The 23,170-nt window shown below is 40.6% G+C and overlaps 1 protein-coding gene and 1 long non-coding RNA gene across 2 annotated transcripts in view; one reads left to right on the forward strand and one right to left on the reverse strand.

The window, feature by feature from the left end:
• The window catches only part of KLF8 (Kruppel like factor 8), a 293,082-nt gene extending 291,640 nt beyond the window's left edge, over positions 1-1,442 (forward strand). Inside the window, exon 6 of the mRNA XM_040404895.1 lies at positions 462-1,442. Within this exon, the coding sequence (XP_040260829.1) occupies positions 462-643 (182 nt within the window). The 3' untranslated portion in view covers positions 644-1,442. The remainder of the gene's footprint in view (positions 1-461) is intronic.
• Positions 1,443-18,776: 17,334 nt separating this feature from the next.
• Positions 18,777-23,170, reverse strand: part of LOC120977753 — a 28,128-nt gene continuing 23,734 nt past the window's right edge. Inside the window, exon 3 of the long non-coding RNA XR_005773954.1 lies at positions 18,777-18,786. This is a non-coding gene — a long non-coding RNA (uncharacterized LOC120977753). The remainder of the gene's footprint in view (positions 18,787-23,170) is intronic.

Below are 23,170 nucleotides of genomic sequence, written 5' to 3' on the forward strand. Positions count from 1 at the left end.
ATTAAGTTTAATGGAACACATTTTCTGCAATAAAATCCGCCACATGTGAAGGCAACCTTAAGTAACCAGCACCAGTATGCTGTAGGGTTGGGTCCGCGCAACTTAATTGAGGATGATTGCTGCACTTTTAAAAATACATATAAAATAATATGAACTACGACTGGCCTTGTTATTTTAACACTCCCCTTATAGTCAAAATAGAGCAGTTACATAGCCACTAACCCTCCCAAACCTGTCATAGTCACAGACAGACTTCTCCCTCCCCTCACACAAAATTACTACAGAAATCTAGCCTTCCACAGTAGTCATAGGTGCACTCGAGCTATGTCCACATTGACAGCAGGCTTTCCGGTATTCTGTTCTGTTAAACTCAATGTAAATGCTAAAAGTGTATGTTTTTTTCATCATCTGTAATTCCAGCCTTCTAACACTTTGTATTTCTCTCTTTCTTTTTTTTTTAGGAGAAAAGCCGTATAAATGTACATGGGCGGGTTGTCCTTGGAAATTTGCCAGATCAGATGAGTTGACCCGACATTTTCGTAAACATACGGGCATTAAGCCTTTCATTTGTACGGACTGTGACCGAACCTTCTCCCGCTCAGATCATTTGGCTCTTCATCGTAGGAGACACATAATGATGTGACAGTGCCTTATGGACTTTGTGGCATGGTGGGATGGAAGGCAACTTTGATTTTTCATGTATTTCATGAATTGTTCTCCAGTATCTCAGCTCCTAGTGCTCACTTTTATTTTCAAAACCTCTGTCATTTAAATATCTTTTCTGATCTACTTGTCTCCTCTTATTTGTTTATATGCTTCAAGTCCTGCCCTCTCCAGTCACCTTCTACTGCAGAAAGCACAATATTGAAGAGACCGCTTTCTGCTCCACCAGCATCTTGTTTTCCTTTTGTCATCCAAGAATATTATGGAGGTATACCTCCCTATATCCCTTAGACTTGGAACATTAAGAAGTGAATGCAAACTCTTTATCTTAATTTGGGTGATTTAAGAGGAATTGAAGCACTGAATATCTGTCCTCACTTAAATGAAGCTTCAGGAATGACAAAAGCTATTCCCATTGACAAAATTAGTTTTTGGATATTAATTGGAAAGTTTGAATGCAGATTATGCACAAACTCCAATACATACATAATGCAAATGCTATATCTAACATGTTACTATTTAGCATTTATTTCTTATTCATCTCTTATCCATATTAGTCTCCATACTGTAGTTATACTGTTTTATCTAACTCTGTCTTGTTCCTTTGTTTTGTATATTTTTACAGTCTGCAAAAATGTTTGTGTATGGAAATTTAGATACATATATATTTACATATAAAATTATTACACAGTTGTACATGGGTGGACAAAACTATAGAATGGCCTAAACTGAAAAGCAGGGTATAATCCAGTTACAGTTTTTACAAAGTATTCTCCTGTAGTATTCCCACCTATGTGAGATTATATATATATATATAATGATATAAAAAGTCTACACACCCCTGTTAAAATGTCAGGTTTCTGTGCTGTAAAAAAATTAGACAAAGAAATCTTTTCAGAACTTTTTCCACCTTGTGACCGAACTGAAATCTTTTAGGTGGAGGGAAGAAAACAACAAAAAAAAAATAACGAAAATAATGTGGTTGCATAGTGTGCCCTCCCTCTTATAACTGGGGATGTACCTGTGTTCAGAATTAAACTATCACATTTAAAATCATGTTAAATAGGAGTCAGCATACACCTGCCATCATTTAAAGTGCCTCTGATTAACCCAGTTCAGCTGCTCTAGTTGGTCTTTCCTGAAATTTTCTTAGTCGCATCCCACAGAAAAAGCCATGGTCCACAGCGAGCTTTGAAAGCATCAGAGGGATCTCTTGTTAAAAGGTTTTAGTCAGGAGAAGGGTACAAAAGAATTTCCAAGGCATTAGATATACCATTGAACACAGTGAAAACAGTGAAAATAGGGCTCAACAGTGACATTACCAAGAACTGGACGTCCCTCCAAAAGGTGATGAAAAAAGAAAAATGGTCTGGGGAGGCTACCAAGAGGCCTATACATTAAATGAAACATTAAAGGAGCTGTAGGAATATCTGGCAAATACTGGCTGTGTGGTACATGTGATAACAATCTCCCGTATTCTTCATATGTCTGGACTATGGGGTAGAGTGGCAAGATGAAAGCCTTTTCTTAAGAAAAGCATCCAAAGCCAGGCTACATTTTGAAAAACACATCTGAAGTCTCCCAAAAGCATGTGTGAAAAGGTGTTATGGTCTGATGAAACCAAGGTTGAACTTTTTGGCCATAATTGCAAAAGATATGTTTGGTGCAAAAACAACACTGCACATCACCAAAAGAACACCATACCCACAGTGAATCATGGTGGTGGCAGCGTCATGCTTTGGGGATGTTTTTCTTCAGCTGGAACTGGGGCCTTAGTTAACCTCTTCCGGTCTGTTGTCTGGGTGAGTTCACAAACACCCGTGCCCCCACACACACGCACACTGAATAAAGATTTACACGCACACACACACGCAGACACACACTCCCCTATGGCCCGCCGGATGTTCTCGGCCGAGGAGGCATACGCCCAGCTTGCCTCCGAGTCCGAGAGTCCTAACCTCACTTTCCTGTTGTCATCCGCGTCCTCCTCATCATCTAGCGATGATGATGAGCCCCAAGGCGGCGGAGACGCGCCAGGCGGAGCAAGGGGACTGCCATGCTAGGGACCCTGTGGCCCACACTAGTACGAGCAGCTCTGGGGCTCGTACTAGTTTTCCGGCCCACCAGTTAAATCCACCGGAGCCCCCTGCCGGTGAACTTGCATGGTGTACCCCAGAGCGTTTTGAGCCCGTAATTCCTGATTTTGTAGGCCAACCAGGAATCCAGATTTCCACAGTGGGCTTCACTGAATACGACTAGTCTTTTTTTCAGCGACCACTTTGTAAATCTAATGATGGAGCAAACAAACCTGTACGCCCAACAGTTTGTTGCTCAACACCCGAGCTCCTTTTTGGCTAGGCCCGGTGGTTGGACCCCGGTCAGTGCAGCCGAGATGAGGGCATTTTGGGGCCTCGTGCTGCACATGGGGACATGGGCACATGTCAGGCATTACTGGAGTGGGGACGTCCTCTAACAGACCCCATTTTACAGTACGGCCATGACACGTACCCGGTTTGAGGCCATCCGGAAATGCCTGCATTATTCAGATAATGCAGCATGTCCCCTCCAAGGTGATCCTGCCTATGACCGCCTGTACAAAATCAGGCTGGTCATCGATCACTTTGGGGCCAAATTTGTACAGGCCTATGTACCTGGAAAGGAGGTCGCGGTTGATGAGTCTCTCATTGCGTTCAAGGGGAGACTCATTTTCCGCCAGTATGTTCCCCTTTGTGAGAGTACCTCAGGGTACACTTACAAGTTTCGTGTGTACGAGGGGCGAGATTCCCGTATTGAACCCCCAGAATGTCCCCCCACTCTGGGTGTTAGCGGGAAACTTGTGTGGGACCTTATGCACCCACTGCTAGATAAGGGTTACCACCTGTACGTGGATAACTTTTATACTAATATCCCCTTGTTCCAGTCCCTCGCCGCCAGATCCACGTCCGCTTGTGGGACCGTGCAGAAAAATCAATGCGGCCTCCCTATCCACCCCCTCCAGGTACCTATCCCCAGGGGTGAGACCCGTGCCCTTACCACTGGAAACCTGTTGCTGGTCAGATATAAGGACAAGAGGGATGTCCTTGTACTGTCCACAATTCATGGTAACTGCATCACCCCTGTCCCTGTGCGAGGTACCGCGGCAACGGTCCTCAAGCCCGATTTTATCGTCGACTACAATCGGTATATGGGAGGAGTTGATCTTTCTGATCAACTCCTCAAGCCATATAACGCCATGCGCAAAACCCGGGCATGGTACAAAACAGTTGCAGTCTACTTGGTGCAGGTTGCCTTGTACAACTCTTTTGTGCTGTCCCGGAGCGCTGGCAACACAGGGACCTTCCTTCAGTTCTATGAGGCAGTCCTCAAGGCCCTTATCTTTTCTTACCGGGAAAGAGCAAGCCGGAGTACCTCGAGAACTGGAGGCGCCCGGATCTTCCCTGGCCAACACTTTCCAGGTGTGGTCCCTTATACAGAGTGTCGCAGGAGGGGCATACGGAAGAACACCACCACTCAGTGTGACACGTGCCCCGATCATCCAGGCCTCTGCATTGACGGTTGCTTCAGGGAATACCACACTTCCATGGAGTACTAAATTTATATCCCAATTTAGCCACTGACAATCGGATAAAAAACTGGTTCTCAGACTTGAGACACTAAAACAATCAAATAAAAAATCTCAAAAATATTATTTAGTAAAACTAAAATAAATTAAAAAAGTAGACATTTTAGGTATTGCTGCGTCCGTAATAATCTGCTCTATAAAAATACCCCCCCCAACCCCTCAGATGAACACGGTCAAAAAAATAAAATGAAAACGGTGCAAAAAAAGGTTTTTTGTCACCTTACATCACAAAAATTGTAATAGCAAGCGATCAAAAAGTCATATGCCCCCCCCAAAATAGTGCCAATAAAACAGTCCTCTCATCCCACAAAAAATGAGCCCCTACCTAAGATAATCGGCTAAAAAATGACTCGGACTATGGAGATACTAAAATGTTTTTTTTTTTGTTTATAAAAAAGATAATATAGTGAAAAACATAAATAAATAAATAGTAGACATATTAGGCATCGCTGCGTCCATATGAATCAGCTCTTTAAAAATACCCCCTCCCCCAACCCCTCAGATGAACACGGTAAAAAATAAAAACGGTGCCAAAAAGCAAATTTGCCATTTTAATATTTTTTTTTCCATTAACAAAGTAAGGGTTAACAGCCAATATGTGGTCGTAAACTGCTGTGTGACTAAACGGCAGGGCGCAGAAGGAAAGGAACGCCATATGGTTTCTGGAAGGCAGATTTTGATGGCCTTTTTTCTTGGCACCATGTCCCATTTGAAGCCCCCCTGATGCACCCCTAGAGTAAAAACTCCATAAAAGCGACGCCATCTAAGAAACTACACCCCTCAAGGTATCCAAAATTTATTTTACAAACGTCGTTAACCCTTTAGGTGTTCCACAAGAGTTATTGGCAAATGGAGATGAAATTTCAGAATTTCTGTTTCTGGTAACCTTGCCTCACAAAAATGTAATATAGATAAACCAAAAATCATATGTACCCTAAAAATAGTCCCAACAAAACTGCCACCTTATCCCGTAGTTTCTAAAATTGGGTTACTTTTATGGAGTTTCTACTCTAGAGGTGCATCAGGGGGGCTTCAAATGGTACATGGTGTAAATAAACCAGTCCAGCAAAATCTGCCTTCCAAATCTGCCTTCCAAAAACCATATGGCGCACCTTTACCTCTACACCCTACTGTGTGCCCGTACAGTAGTTTACGGCCACATATGGGGTGTTTCTGCAAACTACAGAATCGGGGCAATAAATATAGCATTTTGTTTGGCTGTTAACCCTTGCTTTGTTACTGGAAAAAATGTATTAAAATGGAAAATTTGCCCAAAAATTTAAATTCTCAAATTTCATTCCTATTTGCCAATAACTTTTGTGCAACACCTAAAGGGTTAACGATGTTTGTAAAATCAGTTTAGAATATCTTGAGGGGTGTAGTTTCTAGAATGGGGTCATTTTTGGGTGGTTTCTATTATGTAAGCCTCACAAAGTGACTTCAGACCTGAACTGGTCCCTAAAAATTGGGTTTTTGAAAATTTCTGAAAAATTTCAAGATTTGCTTCTAAACTTCTAAGCCTTGTAACATCCCCAAAAAATAAAATATCATTCCCAAAATGATCCAAACATGAAGTAGACATATGAGGAATGTAAAGTAATAACTATTTTTGGAGGTATTACTATGTATTATAGAAGTAGAGAAATTGAAACTTGGAAATTTGCAATTTTTTACAAATTTTTGGTAAATTTTGTATATTTTTTTATAAATAAAAATGATTTTTTTTTTTAACTTTATTTTACCAGTGTCATGAAGTACAATGTGTGACGAAAAAATTATCTCAGAATGGCCTGGATAAGTCAAAGCGTTTTAAAGTTATCAGCACTTAAAGTGACACTGATCAGATTTGCAAAAAATGGCCTGGTCCTTAAGGTGAAATAAGGCTGTGTCCTTAAGGAGTTAAGCTAGAGGGAATTATGAACAGTTCCAAATACCAGTCAATATTGGCACAAAACCTTCAGGCTTCTGCTAAAAAAGCTGAACATGAAAAGGGACTTCATCTTTCAGCATGACAACGACCCAAAGCATACATCCAAATCAACGAAGGAATTGCTTCACCTGAAGAAGATTAAAGTTTTGGAATGGTATGTCACCCGTACACAATAAAAACAGCTAATCCTTTAAATTAGTACCATCAGTTAGTGCCAGCCTGAACAAGTGAGGGGTTAATTTCAAAGGTCAGCTGGACAAGGGTAAGTTTGTAATATTATTAGGATCTGGACATGTAGTCAGACGGTGAGTGTAACAAGAGAATAAAGGAATACAAGCATTAGCTCTGTGAATTAGATATTAAACGGTGAAAGCAAGGGTTAAAAAATGATGATGATAGTAGTAATACAATCTATACCTTGTATTTCATCCAAAGTGATCCCCTGGTGGGTAATCCGATGTGTCGCTCACTATTTGTCTATTCTGTATTGTTTTTATATTGGTGCTGTCCTTTTAAATCCTGGCGTCCTCCTTGCTCACCTACCAGCAGCAGCGCGGCCCTGGCCGGAAGCACGCACGGCGCGAGGGAGCTTGTAAGTCTGTTGTGCGGGTAACCGCTTTCGGTGATGTCACCGTTGGGAGTACAGGGACCTCCATAGGACAAAAAACTACCTACGCGTTTCGGGGCCTATCGGGCTCCTTTGTCAGGGTTAGTCTGCTAGTTGTACCTCGGAGGTTTAAATATCTCAGCCGGTTCCCATGGCAACATACGAACACAAGGAGGACAATAGCTCCTTGCCGGACATCAAGCAGCGGGATCTTCCTTTATAGGTAGATTCACACATCCAAACAATAGGAGCGCAGGGGGGTCTCTTACTTTCACACAGTTTTGGAATGGCCCAGCCAGAGCCCAGACCTGAATCCGATTGAAAATCTGTGGGGTGATCTGAAGAGGGCTGTGCTCAAGAGATGCCCTCGCAATCTGACCGATTTGGAGTGTTTTTGCAAAGACGAGTGGGCAAATTTTGCCAAGTCAAAATGTGCCATGCTGATAGACCCATACCCAAAAAGAGTGCTGTAATAAAATCGAAAGGTGCTTCAACAAAGTATTTGCATAATTGTGCACACCCTTAAACTACCATATTTTATTTCTATATTTTTTTTCTTCCCTCTACCTAAAATATTTCAGTTTGTTTTTCAATTGAGTTGTACAGATTATAGGTCACATTAAAAGTGGAAAAAGTTCTGAAATGATTTATCTTTGTCTGATTTTTTTACATCATAGAAACCTGACATTTTAACAGGGGTGTGTAGACTTTTTATATCCACTGTATATATAATTATATGTCTATACATGCTGTATTATTTATTTATTTATATGCATGTGCACAAACACACAGGGACAAGAATGAGAATTTATTTGAACCAAAGTCTCATATATACACTATAATGTTGCCATTTTTTTACCTGTTGAAAGTCTCAAGAGTCTTCCTATTTTATATCCATCTTATGTTAAAGTTAGTGTATTTTAAACGTAAAGTTGCTTATGTGTAAGATCAACTATTTTGTCTGTACAGTTAAAGCAGATAAGAGAAAACAGAAGACAGAGGCCATGCCTCTAGTGTAATATCACTGGGATTTCTGGAGTGCTAGACACATAGTTTGGGCGCTCACCTTATGCTGTTGTGAGTAGGCACAACAGCTCTATGAACATGTTATGTACCGACCTCTGCCGTATATAGGTTTCCTGTCTGCGCTGCTGCCCCCGTCCTTGCCCAATGTGCACTTGGATCAGCCTCCCAAGTATTCTGTGCTTTGTATCGGAGAGGAAAAAGAGGACTTCTGTGGATCAGCTCAGACCTGACGAAGGAGGCGTTGTCTTCAAGTTCTTATCAATAAAAGAACAATAAACAACAATTAACAACCAAGCACATGCCAGAAAAATACACTTTTGGCATATGTCTGGCTAAAGGCTATGACCATGTTAGGCTACTTTCCCACTGGCGTTTTGGCTTTCGTTTGTGAGATCCATTCAGGGCTCTCATAAGCGGTCCAAAACTGATCAGTTTTGCCCTAATGCATTCTGAATGGAAAAGGATCCACTCAGAATGCATCAGTTTGCCTCCATTCAGTCACCATTCCGCTCTGGAAGCGGACACCAATGGTGTTCAAGACGGATCCGTCATGGCTATAAAAGACATAATACAACCGGATCCGTTCATGACGGATGCATGCGGTTGTATTATTGTAATGGAAGCGTTTTTGCAGATCCATGACAGATCTGCCAAAAAATGCTAATGTGAAAATAGCCTTAGATGTACATGTTGGAAAAATGCTGAACGTAAACCCCAAATGTGGTGTGTATTCAGCTATATACAGTTTCCACTAAGAAATGGTGTATAGCCCCGTCCTCAGAGACCAGAGGGGCCTCGAAGCAGCATATGGAGCCTGGTATGTCTGCTCCGGTGGGTAGTGTGAAAAACGGAGTATTTATTTTTTGTTTTGTTTTTTTATATGGATATTCACATATAAAGCACCAAACATTATACATTCCATATAATAATTATGTTTACATAAGCTACAATGGGGAGAAACCGCTGCTGCAACTCAGATATCTGTAGCAGATCTATTTTAGAGATTAGCAACATTGTAACATTATAATCAAACTGATATAATGCGTAATGTCTTGATGCAGACTTCATGGCAGTAACGAGCATGCAGTGCTTATTAAAGTAACAGTGCAGTTATTATTCAATGCAGATTACCTTTAAGGATTACGGCAAATGCAAGTCACAACTTTGTGTTATCCTCTCTCCATTTCAACATATCTGCTGTCAGCATGTAATTCCATTTTCAACAATCTGTGGGCTAAATTGTCTGGACATTTAACTGATATTTTACCTACACTGATACATTGTAGCAGGGTTTTAAGAAAGAAAAGAGACGTGCTGTTATTGTATTAAGTACAGAGAATTTTGTACAAATATGGTAATATCTCATTTGTGAAAATGTTAGGTCTGTACAAGATTTCAGCTTCTTTTAACCAACAGCAAACATGTGTCTTGAAATTATGGAATTGAAACAAAGTATATTAGAAAGTAGCATAACTTTTCACTGTGCATGAAAATGGAAAACTACTTAAAGGTAAAATTCCAACAAAAAATGCCTTTGTGTTGGGGCTGCAGTGCTTTGTAACTCAGAATCTCTGGTACAGTTCTGTTAAGGAATAAACAATTGACTTCAGTAGTGCATATAGACAGTAGTAGACATTTAAAGGAATACTTTCCCCCCCCAAAAAATTCTTAATAGAAGTAAAGGAAAGGTACTTTCACACTTGCAGCAGAGGATTCTGGCAGGCAGTTCCATCGCTGCTGACCGGATCCAGTATTTATTTTATTTTTTTGCATTTTTAAAGGTGCCAGATCCGGTATTAATACATTTAAATGGAAATTAATGCCGGATCCGGCATTCTGGGAAGTGTTCAGGATTTTTGGCCAGATAGAAAACTGCAGCATGCCGAGGGACTGAACTGATGCATCCTGAACAGATTGCTCTCCATTCAGAATGCATTAGGATAAAACTGATCAGTAGTATTGAGCTCCTGTGACAGAACTCAACACCGGAAAATAAAAATGCTAGTGTGAAAGTACCCTTATATTGCAATTAAAAGCGAGAACTATAAATAAACCTCATCTACGTGTTTCAGGAGATCAGCCATTTCACCTCTCCTTCTGCTGACAATACTATTTCAACTCAAAGGTCTCTGGAATCTCTGGAGTTTCAAAAGAGTTCTGGGTAAACTTCCCCTTAAATGGGTTGTCCCACAAAAAATATTCTGCAGTTTTCAAAGCAGCATCTGGATCTGAATACTTTTGTAACCGAATGTAATTAAATATTTTGTAAAGCCACTAAGTTATTCACTGTATAGCGCCACCTGCTTTTTTTCTTTTCTTATTCCTGTGTGCTGCTCACTGAGAAGGCTGCACAAGCTCAGTTTCATTCTTCAGCTGCCTCCTGAGCTGTAATAGGGAGGGATCTCCAGCTGAAAAGACATGCCTCCTGAACTGCAGCAGAAGAGACACTCCCTTGAGCTGGCAGTCTGTAATAAATCTAGCAGAGCAATGCACGTTAATATATCTGGATCCATGTGAGGTACAGGGCTGGTTCTAGCTTTGTTATAAAGAGACTGTCATGTACTATAGTATATGATGTCTGATTTTCATTCATTGCATTAATTATGGGATAAATCCTTTAACTAGTTTATTTATGCAAAAAAAAAAAAAGTTGGGTGATTACAATATAGTGTAATATATTATATAATACAGTCATGTGAAAAAATTAGGACACCCTTTGAAAGCATGTGGTTTTTTGTAACATTTTTAATAAATGGTTATTTCATCTCCGTTTCAACAATACAGAGAGATTAAAGTAATCCGACTAAACAAAGAAAACTGAAGAAAAGTCTTTTCAAGATCTTCTGTAAATGTCATTCTACAAAAATGCCTATTCTAACTGAGGAAAAAGATAGGACACCCTTGCCCCTAATAGCGAGTGTTACCTCCTTTGGCTGAAATAACTGCAGTGAGACGGTTCTTGTAGCCATCTACCAGTCTTCGACATCGGTCTGAGGAAATTTTACCCCACTCCTCAATGCAGAACTTTTTCAGCTGTGAGATGTTTGAGGGGTTTCTTGCACGTACAGCCCTTTTCAAGTCACCCCACAGCATCTCAATGGGATTCAAATCTGGACTTTGACTTGGCCATTCCAGGACTCTCCATTTCTTCTTTTTCAGCCAATCTTTGGTTGATTTACTAGTATGTTTTGGGTCATTGTCATGTTGCATGGTCCAGTTCCGCTTCAGCTTTAATTTTCTAACTGATGGTCTCACATGTTCTTCAAGCACCTTCTGATACACAGTAGAATTCATCGTGGATTCTATGATGGTGAGCTGACCAGGTCCTGCTGCAGCAAAGCAGCCCCAAACCATGACACTTCCACCTCCATGCTTCACAGTTGGTATGAGGTTCTTTTCTTGGAATGCTGTGTTTGGTTTACGCCAAACATGTCCTCTGCTGTTGTGTCCAAATAATTCAATTTTGGACTCATCTGTCCAAAGAACATTATTCCAGAAGTCCTGGTCTTTGTCAACTTTATCTAAGGCAAATGTCAGTCTGGCCTCGATGTTTCTCTTGGAAAGCAAAGGTTTCCTCCTTGCACACCTCCCATGCAAGTTAAACTTGTACAGTCTCTTTCTGATTGTAGAGGCATGTACTTCTACATCAACAGTAGCCAGAGCCTGCTGTAGTTCTCGAGATGACACTTTAGGGTTTTTGGAGACCTCTTTTAGCATCTTGCGGTCTGCTCTTGGGGTGAACTTGCTGGGGCGACCAGTCCTGGGCATGTTGGCAGTTGTTTTGAAAGCCCTCCACTTGTAGACTATCTTCCGGACAGTGGAATGGCTGATTTCAAAATCTTTTGAGATCTTTTTAAATCCCTTCCCAGACTCATAGGCTGCTACAATCTTTTTTCTGAAGTCCTCTGACAGCTCTTTTGCTCTCACCATGGTGCTCACTCTCACTTCAACAGTCAGGAGCACACCAAACTAAATGTCTGAGGTTTAAATAGGGCAAGCCTCATTCAACATGCAGAGTAACGATCTACTAATTATGTGCACCTGGTGTGATATACCTGTGTGAGATCTGAGCCAATTTAAGAGGGAATACATGTGAGGGTGTCCTATCTTTTTCCTCAGTTAGAATAGGCATTTTTGTAGAATGACATTTACAGAAGATCTTGAAAAGACTTTTCTTCAGTTTTCTTTGTTTAGTTGGATTACTTTAATCTCTCTGTATTGTTGAAACGGAGATGAAATAACCATTTATTAAAAATGTTACAAAAAACCACATGCTTTCAAAGGGTGTCCTAATTTTTTCACATGACTGTATGTTATAACAGTCATTTTCACAATATAAATATATGAATATATTACAGACAAATACCGTTGGAAATAAGGCACATAGGCCTGGGAATTTTACATCACTGCCCTTTAACCACCTCCCGACCGCCTAACACAGGGATGCGTCCTGCGGGCGGCCAGGTTATTTCTCCTGGACGCATCGGCGCGTCATCTCGCGAGACACGAGATTTCCTGTGAACGGGCGCTCACAGAAACGCGCGTTCACAGGATCGCAAGGTAAACGAGTTGATCTACTTTTAGGATTTCACAGGGCATTTTTTACGCATTTGGATTCCAAACTACTTCACACGCTTTAGGGCCCCTAAAATACCAGGGCAGTATAAATACCCCACAAGTGACCCCATTTTGGAAAGAAGACACCCCAAGGTATTCGTGAGGGGCATGGCGAGTTCATGTAAAATTTTATTTTTTGTCACAAGTTAGTGGAATATGAGACTTTGTAAGATATATATATCATTTTCCGCTAACTTGTGCCAAAAAAAATATATTCTAGGAACTCGCCATGCCCCTCACGGAATACCTTGGGGTGTCTTCTTTCCAAAATGGGGTCACTTGTGGGGTATTTATACTGCCCTGGTATTTTAGGGGCCCTAAAGCGTGAGAAGTAGTTTGGAATCCAAATGCGTAAAAAATGCCCTGTGAAATCCTAAAGGTACTCATTGTAATTTGGGCCCATTTGTGCACCTAGGCTGCAAAAAAGTGTCACACATGTGGTATCGCCGTACTCAGGAGAAGTAGGGCAATGTGTTTTGGGGTGTATTTTTACATATACCCATACTGTGTGTGAGAAATATCTCTGTAAATTTGAACTTTACATTTTTTTTTATACAAAGTTGTCAATTTACAGAGATATTTCTCTCACCCAGCATGGGTATATGTAAAAATACACCCCAAAACACATTGCCCTACTTCTCCTGAGTACGGCGATACCACGTGTGACACTTTTTTGCAGCCTAGGTGCGTAAAGGGGCCGAAAGTCCAACGAGTACCTTTAGGCTTTACAGGGTTGCTCAAAATTTAGCCCCGCCCAAAATGCCAGAACAGTAAACACACCCCACAAATGACCCCATTTCGGAAAGTAGACACCCCAAGGTATTCACTGAGGGGCATAGTGAGTCTGTGAGAGATTTTTTTTTTGCCAGAAGTTAGCAGAAATGGAAACTTTATTTATTTTTTTCTCAGAAAGTGTCATTTTCCGCTAACTTGTGAAAAAAATTTTAATCATACATGAACTCACCATGCCCCTACGCAAATACTTTGGGGTGTCTTCTTTCTAAAATGGGGTCATTTGGGGGGTATTTATACTATCCTGGCATTCTAGCACCTCAAGAAACATGACAGGTGCTCAGAAAGTCAGAGCTGCTTCAAAATGCTGAAATTCACATTTTTGTACCATTGTTTGTAATCGCTATAACTTTTGCGCAAACCAATAAATATACACTTATTGGATTTTTTTTAATCAAAGACATGTAGCACAATAAATTCTGACACAAACTTGTATAGAAATGTAATTATATTTGAACAATTTAACCAGAGAAAGTTAAAAATACACTTTTTTTGAGAAAATTGCAGCCTATTTTGATTAATATCGGAAAAACGAAAAATCTTAGCAGCATTTAAATACCACCAAAAGAAAGCTGTATTTGTGAGAAGAAAAGGAGGTAAAATTCATTTGGGTGGTAAGTTGTATGACCGAGCAATAAACCGTGAAAATAGTGTAGTGCAGAATTGTAAAAAGTGGTGTGGTCATTAAGGGGGTTTAAGCTAGGGGGGCTGAGGTGGTTAATGGCACTACAATAGAAAAACGGAACCGGCACTCCTTGCGATGTAATAGTAGATTCTTTATTCGCCACTCATGAGAGAAAGTAACGCATGTTTCGGCAAATGCAAGTGCCTTTGTCAAACACAAATGAGCAGCAAGTTGCATAGAAATAAACATAGGCATGTATTTAAATAGCCCGCCCTCGATCACATGATAGAAGCATTCAAGTCATATGATTCTGACATCATGTTTACAAGGTAACTGAAATGGTTTACTAACATCTAATCTCAAACAAAAATGCCATTAATGGTTACGATCCTTCTGTTTCATCGATGATCGCAATAAATCAATTACACTGCGGAGACACATAACAGAATATAAGTTACATAAATCAAGCACGGAGGATAAATCAAACAATAATGCCTTCTATTAGAGTGTGAAACATTACAAAAAACTGGTCACCGCATACTCTCGATTTAACCCTTTGGGTGTCATCGTTTGTAGGCGGTGAATCCAGTAAGCTTCACGTTTAAGTAACAACTCCACTCTATTACCTCCCCTTCGAGGTGGCAATACTTCTTCGATAATTTGAAAGCGAAGTTGAGACACATTGTGTCTCTGTTGATGAAAATGCAGCGGGATAGGCAATAGTAAATTTTAATTGCGAATTGTTGACTTATGCTTTGCAAAGCGATCCTTCATGCGCATTGTAGTCTCGCCTACGTAACAAAGGCCGCATGGACATTTCAACAAATATACAATGAAAGTACTATTGCAGGTAAAATGTCCCTTTATTGGAATTTGTTCCCCAGTGTGTGGATGTGAAATATAACGGCCTTTTATTATACTAGAACAATGGATGCAGCTTAAACAAGAGAAGGTGCCTTTCCTGACAGTTGACAATACCATTTGTCGGGGGCCCTTTCTGTTGGTGCCTATATCCGCTCTAATAATTTTATCTTTCAAATTGCCTGCCCGTTTGTAACATAACATGGGGGGGCTTTGAAACGCTAGAATCTGCGGATAGGACCTAGTCACTACATTCCAATGTTTATTAATAATTGCCCTTACACGGTTAATCTACCTACTGGTGCTGTTTCACATTTGTTTCTTTGTTGTTCAAGTAACCATTCTGGGTATCCTCTCTGCCTAAACTTATTGGTCATCTCATCAAGACGGATTTTACGGGTAGAAGGATTACTGACAATTCTATTAACCCTTTGGAACTGTGAGTAGGGTAAAGACCTTTTAGTAGCCGGTGGATGGTTACTCTCGTAGCTGAGCAAACTGTTTCGGTCTGTATCTTTAGTGTGCAGGTCTGTGGTGCATTTGCCATCTTGGCCTTTTATGACCCAAGTGTTCAAAAAAGGTATTTTGAAAAAATCAAAGTGTACCGTAAATTTTAACTCGGGCCAAAGGAGGTGTTTTAAGTGATAAATAGAATTATCTGTGTAAGTGTGTATACAGAGATAGCTGTCATTCACTGATTGTTTTACACGGGGTGGTCTTAATATCAGAAAAATAGAGAAAAAGAATATCCCACGGCGCAAAGACCACCCAATGATTGGATTAGAATGAGGGTTCTTTTTTATTAAGCAAGCGGTACAACGCGTTTCGGGGATATACCCCTTCTTCAGGTACAAATGACTTGCATACATAAAAGCAAATTGCATACATTTAGATACATTGTAAAAAAAAGCCAAAAACAGAGGGGCGGGAAAGGGGCGGGTCAGTGGGCAGTGCTGGGAAGGCTCTCAAAGCTTGCAGAGGGAAGGGGGAAAAATATATGCAGAACTTGGAAAATGTATTTTATTCATTTCTCTTAAGGTCTACAGTCATAAGATCGACCCTCAGAGTGGTGCGATCTCTAATTCTTAATTTATTCATAAGGGTAATACCTCCGGGAAGCCTGTGTGGGCACAGGACCTGGGAGAGTCATGTGAACCGATCACATGACCTATTGCGTAGCACGTGACCTCCGTCAGCTAGAAACAGCAAGGAGAGTGTGGCCGCATCAGGAGACGGCCGGTCACATGATCGAGCGGCTGCATACGTCACCCCCGTCTCCTAGCAACCAGATGCTAATGCCACGTCAGAAAAGGGGAGTGTAAGGTTTGCTGGGAGGAGGGAGGTTCGTCCGTTCGCATTGCACTATAGAAGAGCTAATTACAAGAATTTCATTGTACAATTCAATGACCGTAATGGTGCTATAAAATAAAATACAATCTATAGAAAATGATACTGGTATTTAACTGTTTCAGGGAATACAGTAATCCTCATATACAGTAAAGGGTATTTTAGGTACAGATAAGTTAAATGTAGTACATTGATGCAATAAAACGTAGGTAAAATATAATGTAATACAATAATTTATGTGGTAAATTAGATAAATATCGAAAAAAGACTCTAAAAGGATAAAATGAAAATGATTAAAGGATATATATGGAATGTGGTGTAAAATGTCAATAAAATTCAGTGGTCCACTTGGTATTGGATAGATGAATACTATGTAATGAATAGCTTACTGGATAATCTATAGATTCTTATGTGAATGTCTTGGGACGGGCAGATTAGGAGGAAGGTATAAGGGATATCATATGTACTAGACGGTGGCATTATAAAAGGAGGGAGGGGGGCCATACAAAAGGAGAGGAAATAAATATTGGGGCGGGGGTAAAAAGGGGGATTTCATGAATTGATTTCAAAGGCTTCATTTAGGCCATATGGATTAAGGCAATTCAGTTTGTATATCCAGAACATCTCGCGTTTTCTCAGAGTCTGGATAACGTTATATCCGTTTGATCGAACTTGTTCAATCGGAGTGACCGTAAACCCGAAAAAAGAGCCTTGGTGGTGGAGAGTGGCATGTCTAGAGACGCTGTGTTGGAGGAACTTCTTCTTAACATTGGATCTATGCTTGTTGAGTCGATTACGTAAGGTTAGGGATCTGCAGCACAAGCATCTCGATTGATTACACCTATAGCTCCCCGGTATCCTGGAGCTGACTGGTTTGGCTACTTGTTCCCGTCTATTCTTCAATTTACTTGGGGCTCTTCTAAAAATTAAAGAAGGTTGTTTAGTTAATTCTGTATTCAGAAAGGGGTCCTTTTTCAGAATATACCAGTGTCTGGACAGGAATCTCCGGATATCCGTACGGTTACTATTATAAGTAGTTAAAAAATTGGTGTTGCTATGTTTCGGGTCATTTTGTTTTTTGGTTCCTAACAAACATTCTGACTGCATGATTTAGCTTTATTGAAGGCTGCATCTACAATGTCTGTTGGATAGCCCTTTTGTAGGAACCTAGATCGAATTACCCCGCTTTGTGTGATGAAGTCATCATCCCTGGAGCAGTTGCGCCTAATTCGCTTGAATTGGCTAAACGGGATGTTTTTCTTCCATTTTCTAAAATATTCGCTTGAATATTCCAAATAACTGTTGCAGTCAACTTTTTGGAAGAATGTTCGTGTGTTGACTGTTCCATTGTTTGTAATTAGTTCTAAATCGATATATTCTGCTGTAGACTTATCGCTTGTGCCTGAAAAAGTTAGGCCCCAGTTAGTGGAGTTAAGATGGTCGCTAAAACTATTTATTGTTAAAAGATCCCCTTCCCAAATCAGGATCAGATCGTCAATATAACGACGGTAAAATATTATGTGGACCACTGAATTTTAGCGACGTTTTACACCACATTCCATATATATCCTTTAATCATTTTCATTTTATCCTTTTAGAGTCTTTTTTTCGATATTTATCTAATTTTACCACATAAATTATTGTATTACATTATATTTTACCTACTTTTTATTGCATCAATGTACTACATTTAACTTATCTGTACCCAAAATACCCTTTACTGTATATGAGGATTACTGCATTCCCTGAAACAGTTAAATACTGGTATCATTTACTGTATTCCCTGAAACAGTTAAATACTGGTATCATTTACTGTATTCCCTGAAACAGTTAAATACCAGTATCATTTTCTATAGATTGTATTTTATTTTATAGCACCATTACGGTCATTGAATTGTACAATGAAATTCTTGTAATTAGCTCTTCTATAGTGCGATGTGAACGGACGAACCTCCCTCCTCCCACCAAACCTTACACTCCCCTTTTCTGACGTGGCATTAGCATCTGGTAGCTAGGAGACGGGGGTGACGTGTGCAGCCGCTCGATCATGTGACCGGCCGTCTCCTGATGCGGCCACACTCTCCTTGCTGTTTCTAGCTGACGGAGGTCACGTGCTACGCAATAGGTCATGTGATCGGTTCACATGACTCTCCCAGGTCCTGTGCCCACACAGGCTTCCCGGAGGTATTACCCTTGCGAATAAATTAAGAATTAGAGATCGCACCACTCTGAGGGTCGATCTTATGACTGTAGACCTTAAGAGAAATGAATAAAATACATTTTCCAAGTTCTGTATATATTTTCCCCCCTTCCCTTTGCAAGCTTTTAGAGCCTTCCCAGCACTGCCCACTGCCCCCCCCCCCCCTTTCCCGCCCCTCTGTTTTTGGCTTTTTTTACAATGTATCTAAATGTATGCAATTTGCTTTTATGTATGCAAGTCATTTGTACCTGAAGAAGGGGTATATCCCCGAAACGCGTTGTACCGCTTGCTTAATAAAAAAGAACCCTCATTCTAATCCAACCACTGGGTGGTCTTTGCACTGTGGGATATTCTTTTTCTCTATTGAACTTCTGGCTTTCTGAGGGATTTCAGACATCCCTGATCAGAAGTACTCATCCAGGGCTGCATACCATCCGCCGTGAGGGGCTTAGGCCAACCTGACACATACATTAGAGTTGTGCCTAATATAGCACAACTCCACCAGGTGAGCCTCCATTTTTTGGAGATACTACTTATTATTTAAGACTTTATTACCCTATGGTGCGCCATTTTTTTGTTCTACAGTTGACCGAAGCCTGTTTCTATTTATATCAGAAAAAGGAGATATAAATGTATAAATTACTGGGGTCATTTATCAAACTGGTGTAAGTAAAGTAGTACTGGCTTAGTCGCCTATAGCAACCAGATTCCTCCTTTCATTTTCCAAAGGAGCTGTGAAAGATGAAACGTGGAATCTGATTGGTTGCTATGGGCAAATAAGTGAGTTCTACTTTACACCAGTTTGATAAATGACCCCATACATGTTTTGCTGAATCTTTTCCTAAAACTATACACTGACGAGCAAAGGGTAACAATGTTTTGAACTTTTGACTTTTAGGCTCCATATATCACCAACCACTACAGTTTGGAACCTGAGGCTACCATAATTTTATAAACCATCTATCTCATACATAAATTGGACTTGCAACTATTTAGCATATGATTAGTTATGCAGATTGTCATGTAACTACATTGTTACTGTTTTGCTCCTAAAATTCTATACTTTAATTTGAATTATTTTGTTAGTATTTTGGAAATCTACCTTTTGGCTTTCAACAACTCCTGAATCCTTCTAGGCATGCTCTCGATCAGATTCAAGCATGTCTCGACCAAAATCTTTTCCCTGGTCTGTTCTACACATTTCTAATGTTGATGTATAGACTATGGAACTCTCTGCCAGACTATGGAACTCTCTGCCTGAGGAGGTGGTGATGGTGCGTACAATAAAGGAATTCAAGAGGGTCCTGGATGTATTTCTGGAGTGTAATAATATTACAGGCTGTAGCTACTAGAGAGGGGTCGTTGATCCAGAGAGTTATTCTGATTGCCTGATTGGAGTCGGGAAGGAATTTTTTATTCCCCTAAAGTGGGGAAAATTGGCTTCTACCTCACAGGTATTTTTTTTGCCTTCCTCTGGATCAACTTGCAGGATGACAGGCCGAACTGGATGGACAAATGTCTTTTTTAGGCCTTATGTACTATGTTACTATGTTATGCTGCTCGACGAATACAGCTTTTTCTTCAACTCTACCACCAAGTGTTCAATTGGGTTGAGGTCTGAAGATTGTGGGGGCCAATCCAGCACTTCTAACTGATTGTCATCGAACTATTTATTCGCCAATCTCGACGTGTGCTTCAGGTTGTTGTCCTGCTGGAATACTATGTCGTCCTTTTCAGACCAATAGTGCGCGAGTTTATGAAGTAACTCATCTTGTAGGATAATCACATATAGCTCAGCATTTAGACCACCATTGATCCAGCCTTTGGCTGTGAAACAACCCCATATCAGGCTTCCTCCACTGAACTTGACAGTTCCTTCAATTTCTCTGTCTGTTACCCCCTTTTCCCTTGTTTCTTCCAAACCCAACATAGCCCAGTCTATTTACTCAGTCTCATCGCTCCAAATCACCCGTTTTTCTACTGCCCACTGTTTGTACTTTTTTGCAAACTCGAGCCGGCGCTTCTTATGACGATATTGAAGTTGAGGCTTTTTCACCTTTTTTCGGGCCACCATTCCAGACTTGTGTTTCTTGGGAAATCTTCTTAATTGCTGCTCCTGGATTCAAACCAGTGACCTTTCTCTTGGGAATCAACCTAATAACACACTGACCTATGAGTGAATATGAGAACAGGTTGTAGTTTGTAGTACACAAGAAGAAAAAGATTATTCCACCAGCAGGAGCAAAACAGTAACAATGTAGTTACATGACAAGAATCTGCATAACTAATCATATGCTAAATGGTTGCAACTTAAAGGGATTATCCGAGTTAAATCAATATATGTTAAGGTGGCTTAAAACCTCATTAAAAATACATTTCTAATGTACATTCATTATTTATTCTGCTGTGTTTCCACACGCCTGATGCGGGTCACGTGACCCCTGATGTCACTCACCAGGCTCCGGCGGTGATGTCTCGTTAACAGGCTTCTGCCTGCTTGAGGGAGGGGCCCGAGTCTGTAAACGAAACGTCAGAGTCTTTGGTGCCCACCCCCCTCTCTGTATCTGGCTGCCGCGGCTCCTGTGAGGGATTGCTCATGTGCGATCCTTATCAGTGCCGGCAGCCGTGAAGAAAGATTCCATGGATTCCAAAGCGCCCTCCCTCTGGTCCACCAGTGTGCCTGTTGCCCTGCGTCAGGTGATCTTTATTAGCCTCAGCTGGTAGCTCAAAACCACCCCCAGGAACATCACAAAGTAAATCACTGTCTATAATATAGATATTGCTGTGATATAGCTTAGATAGATATAGGTGTCATATGACAGCTACAGTTGCAAGAAAAAGTATGTGAACCCTTTGGAATGATATGTATTTTTCCACAAATTGGTCATAAAATGTGATCTGATCTTCATCTAAGTCACAACAATAGACAATCACAGTCTGCTTAAACTAATAACACACAAAGAATTAAATGTTACCATGTTTTTATTGAGCACACCATGTAAACATTCACAGTGCAGGTGGAAAAAGTATGTGAACCCTTGGATTTAATAACTGGTTGAACCTCCTTTGGCAGCAATAACTTCAACCAAACGTTTCCTGTAGTTTTAGAGCAGACGTGCACAACGGTCAGGAGTAATTCTTGACCATTCCTCTTTACAGAACTGTTTCAGTTCAGCAATATTCTTGGGATGTCCGGTGTGAATCGCTTTCTTGAGGTCATGCCACAGCATCTCAATCGGGTTGAGGTCAGGACTCTGACTGGGCCACTCCAGAAGGCGTATTTTCTTCTGTTTAAGCCATTCTGTTGTTGATTTACTTCTATGCTTTGGGTCGTTGTCCTGTTGCAACATCCATCTTCTGGTGAGCTTCAGCTGGTGGACAGATGGCCTTAAGTTCTCCTGCAAAATGTCTTGATAAACTTGGGAATTTATTTTTCCTTCGATGATAGCAAACCGTCCAGGCCCTGACGCAGCAAAGCAGCCCCAAACCATGATTCCCCCACCACCATACTTCACAGTTGGGATGAGGTTTTGATGTTGGTGTGCTGTGCCTCTTTTTCTCCACACATAGTGTTGTGTGTTTCTTCCAAACAACTCAACTTTGGTTTCATCTGTCCACTGAATATTTTGCCAGTACTGCTGTGGAACATCCAGGTGTTTTTTTGGAGAGCAGTGGCTTTCTCTGTGGTATCCTCCCATGAAATCCATTGTTTTACGTTTCGTAGATTCCCTAACAGGGATGTTAGCATATGCCAGAGACTTTTGTAAGTCTTTAGCTGACACTCTAGGATTCTTCTTCCCCTCATTGAGCAGTCTGCGCTGTGCTTTTGCAGTCATCTTTACAGGACGGCCACTCCTAGGGAGAGTAGCAGCAGTGCTGAACTTTCTCCATTTATAGACAATTTGTCTTACCGTGGACTGATGAACAGCAAGGCTTTTGGAGATACTTTTATAACCCTTTCCAGCTTTATGTAAGTCAACAATTCTTAATCGTAGGTCTTCTGAGAGCTCTTTTGTGCGAGGCTTCATTCACATCAGGCAATGCTTCTTGTGAAAAGCAAACCCAGAACTGGTGTGTTTTTTATAGGGCAGGGCAGCTGTAACCAACACCTCCTATCTCATCTCATTGATTGGACTCCAGTTGGCTGACACCTCACTCCAATTAGCTCTTGGAGATGTCATTAGTCTAGGGGTTTACATACTTTTTCCACCTGCACTGTGAATGTTTACATGGTGTGTTCAATAAAAACATGGTAACATTTAACTCTTTGTGTGTTATTAGTTTAAGCAGACTGTGATTGTCTATTGTTGTGACTTAGATGAAGATCAGATCACATTTTATGACCAATTTGTGGAGAAATCCATATCATTCCAAAGGGTTCACATACTTTTTCTTGCAACTGTATATGTATCTAATCTCTATGACAGCTATATGTATCTAAGCAATATGATACCTATATCTAAGCTATATGACCGCTATATCTATCTAAGCCACATGACAGCTATATGTATCTAAGCTATATGACAGCATCGTGTTACTTGTTCGTGTGGGTGTGACCATGCATCTACGGTCCCCCATGGCGATATTTGTTGTGTGTAAATTTTGTTTGTGACACGTTTGTGGTGTGTACACACTTGGCACTATATGTAATGTTCGCATCTTTTTTTTTTTTTTTTTTTAATTCTTTATTTCTATTTTGCAAAAGTAACAAAATTATTGCATGTTGAATCACATACATTAGAAAATAATAGTCTGAACCATGCCGACTGACATCATGGAGCATAATCCAACAATACACAAACCATTACAACACATAAGTCTGTGTATGATATTCAGTCTGCGGTGACAATAGAGCACCTTGATTCATCTGACAAGAACTA

This window comes from Bufo bufo, chromosome 8 (genome assembly GCF_905171765.1).
Source record: "Bufo bufo chromosome 8, aBufBuf1.1, whole genome shotgun sequence".
NCBI lineage: Eukaryota > Metazoa > Chordata > Amphibia > Anura > Bufonidae > Bufo > Bufo bufo.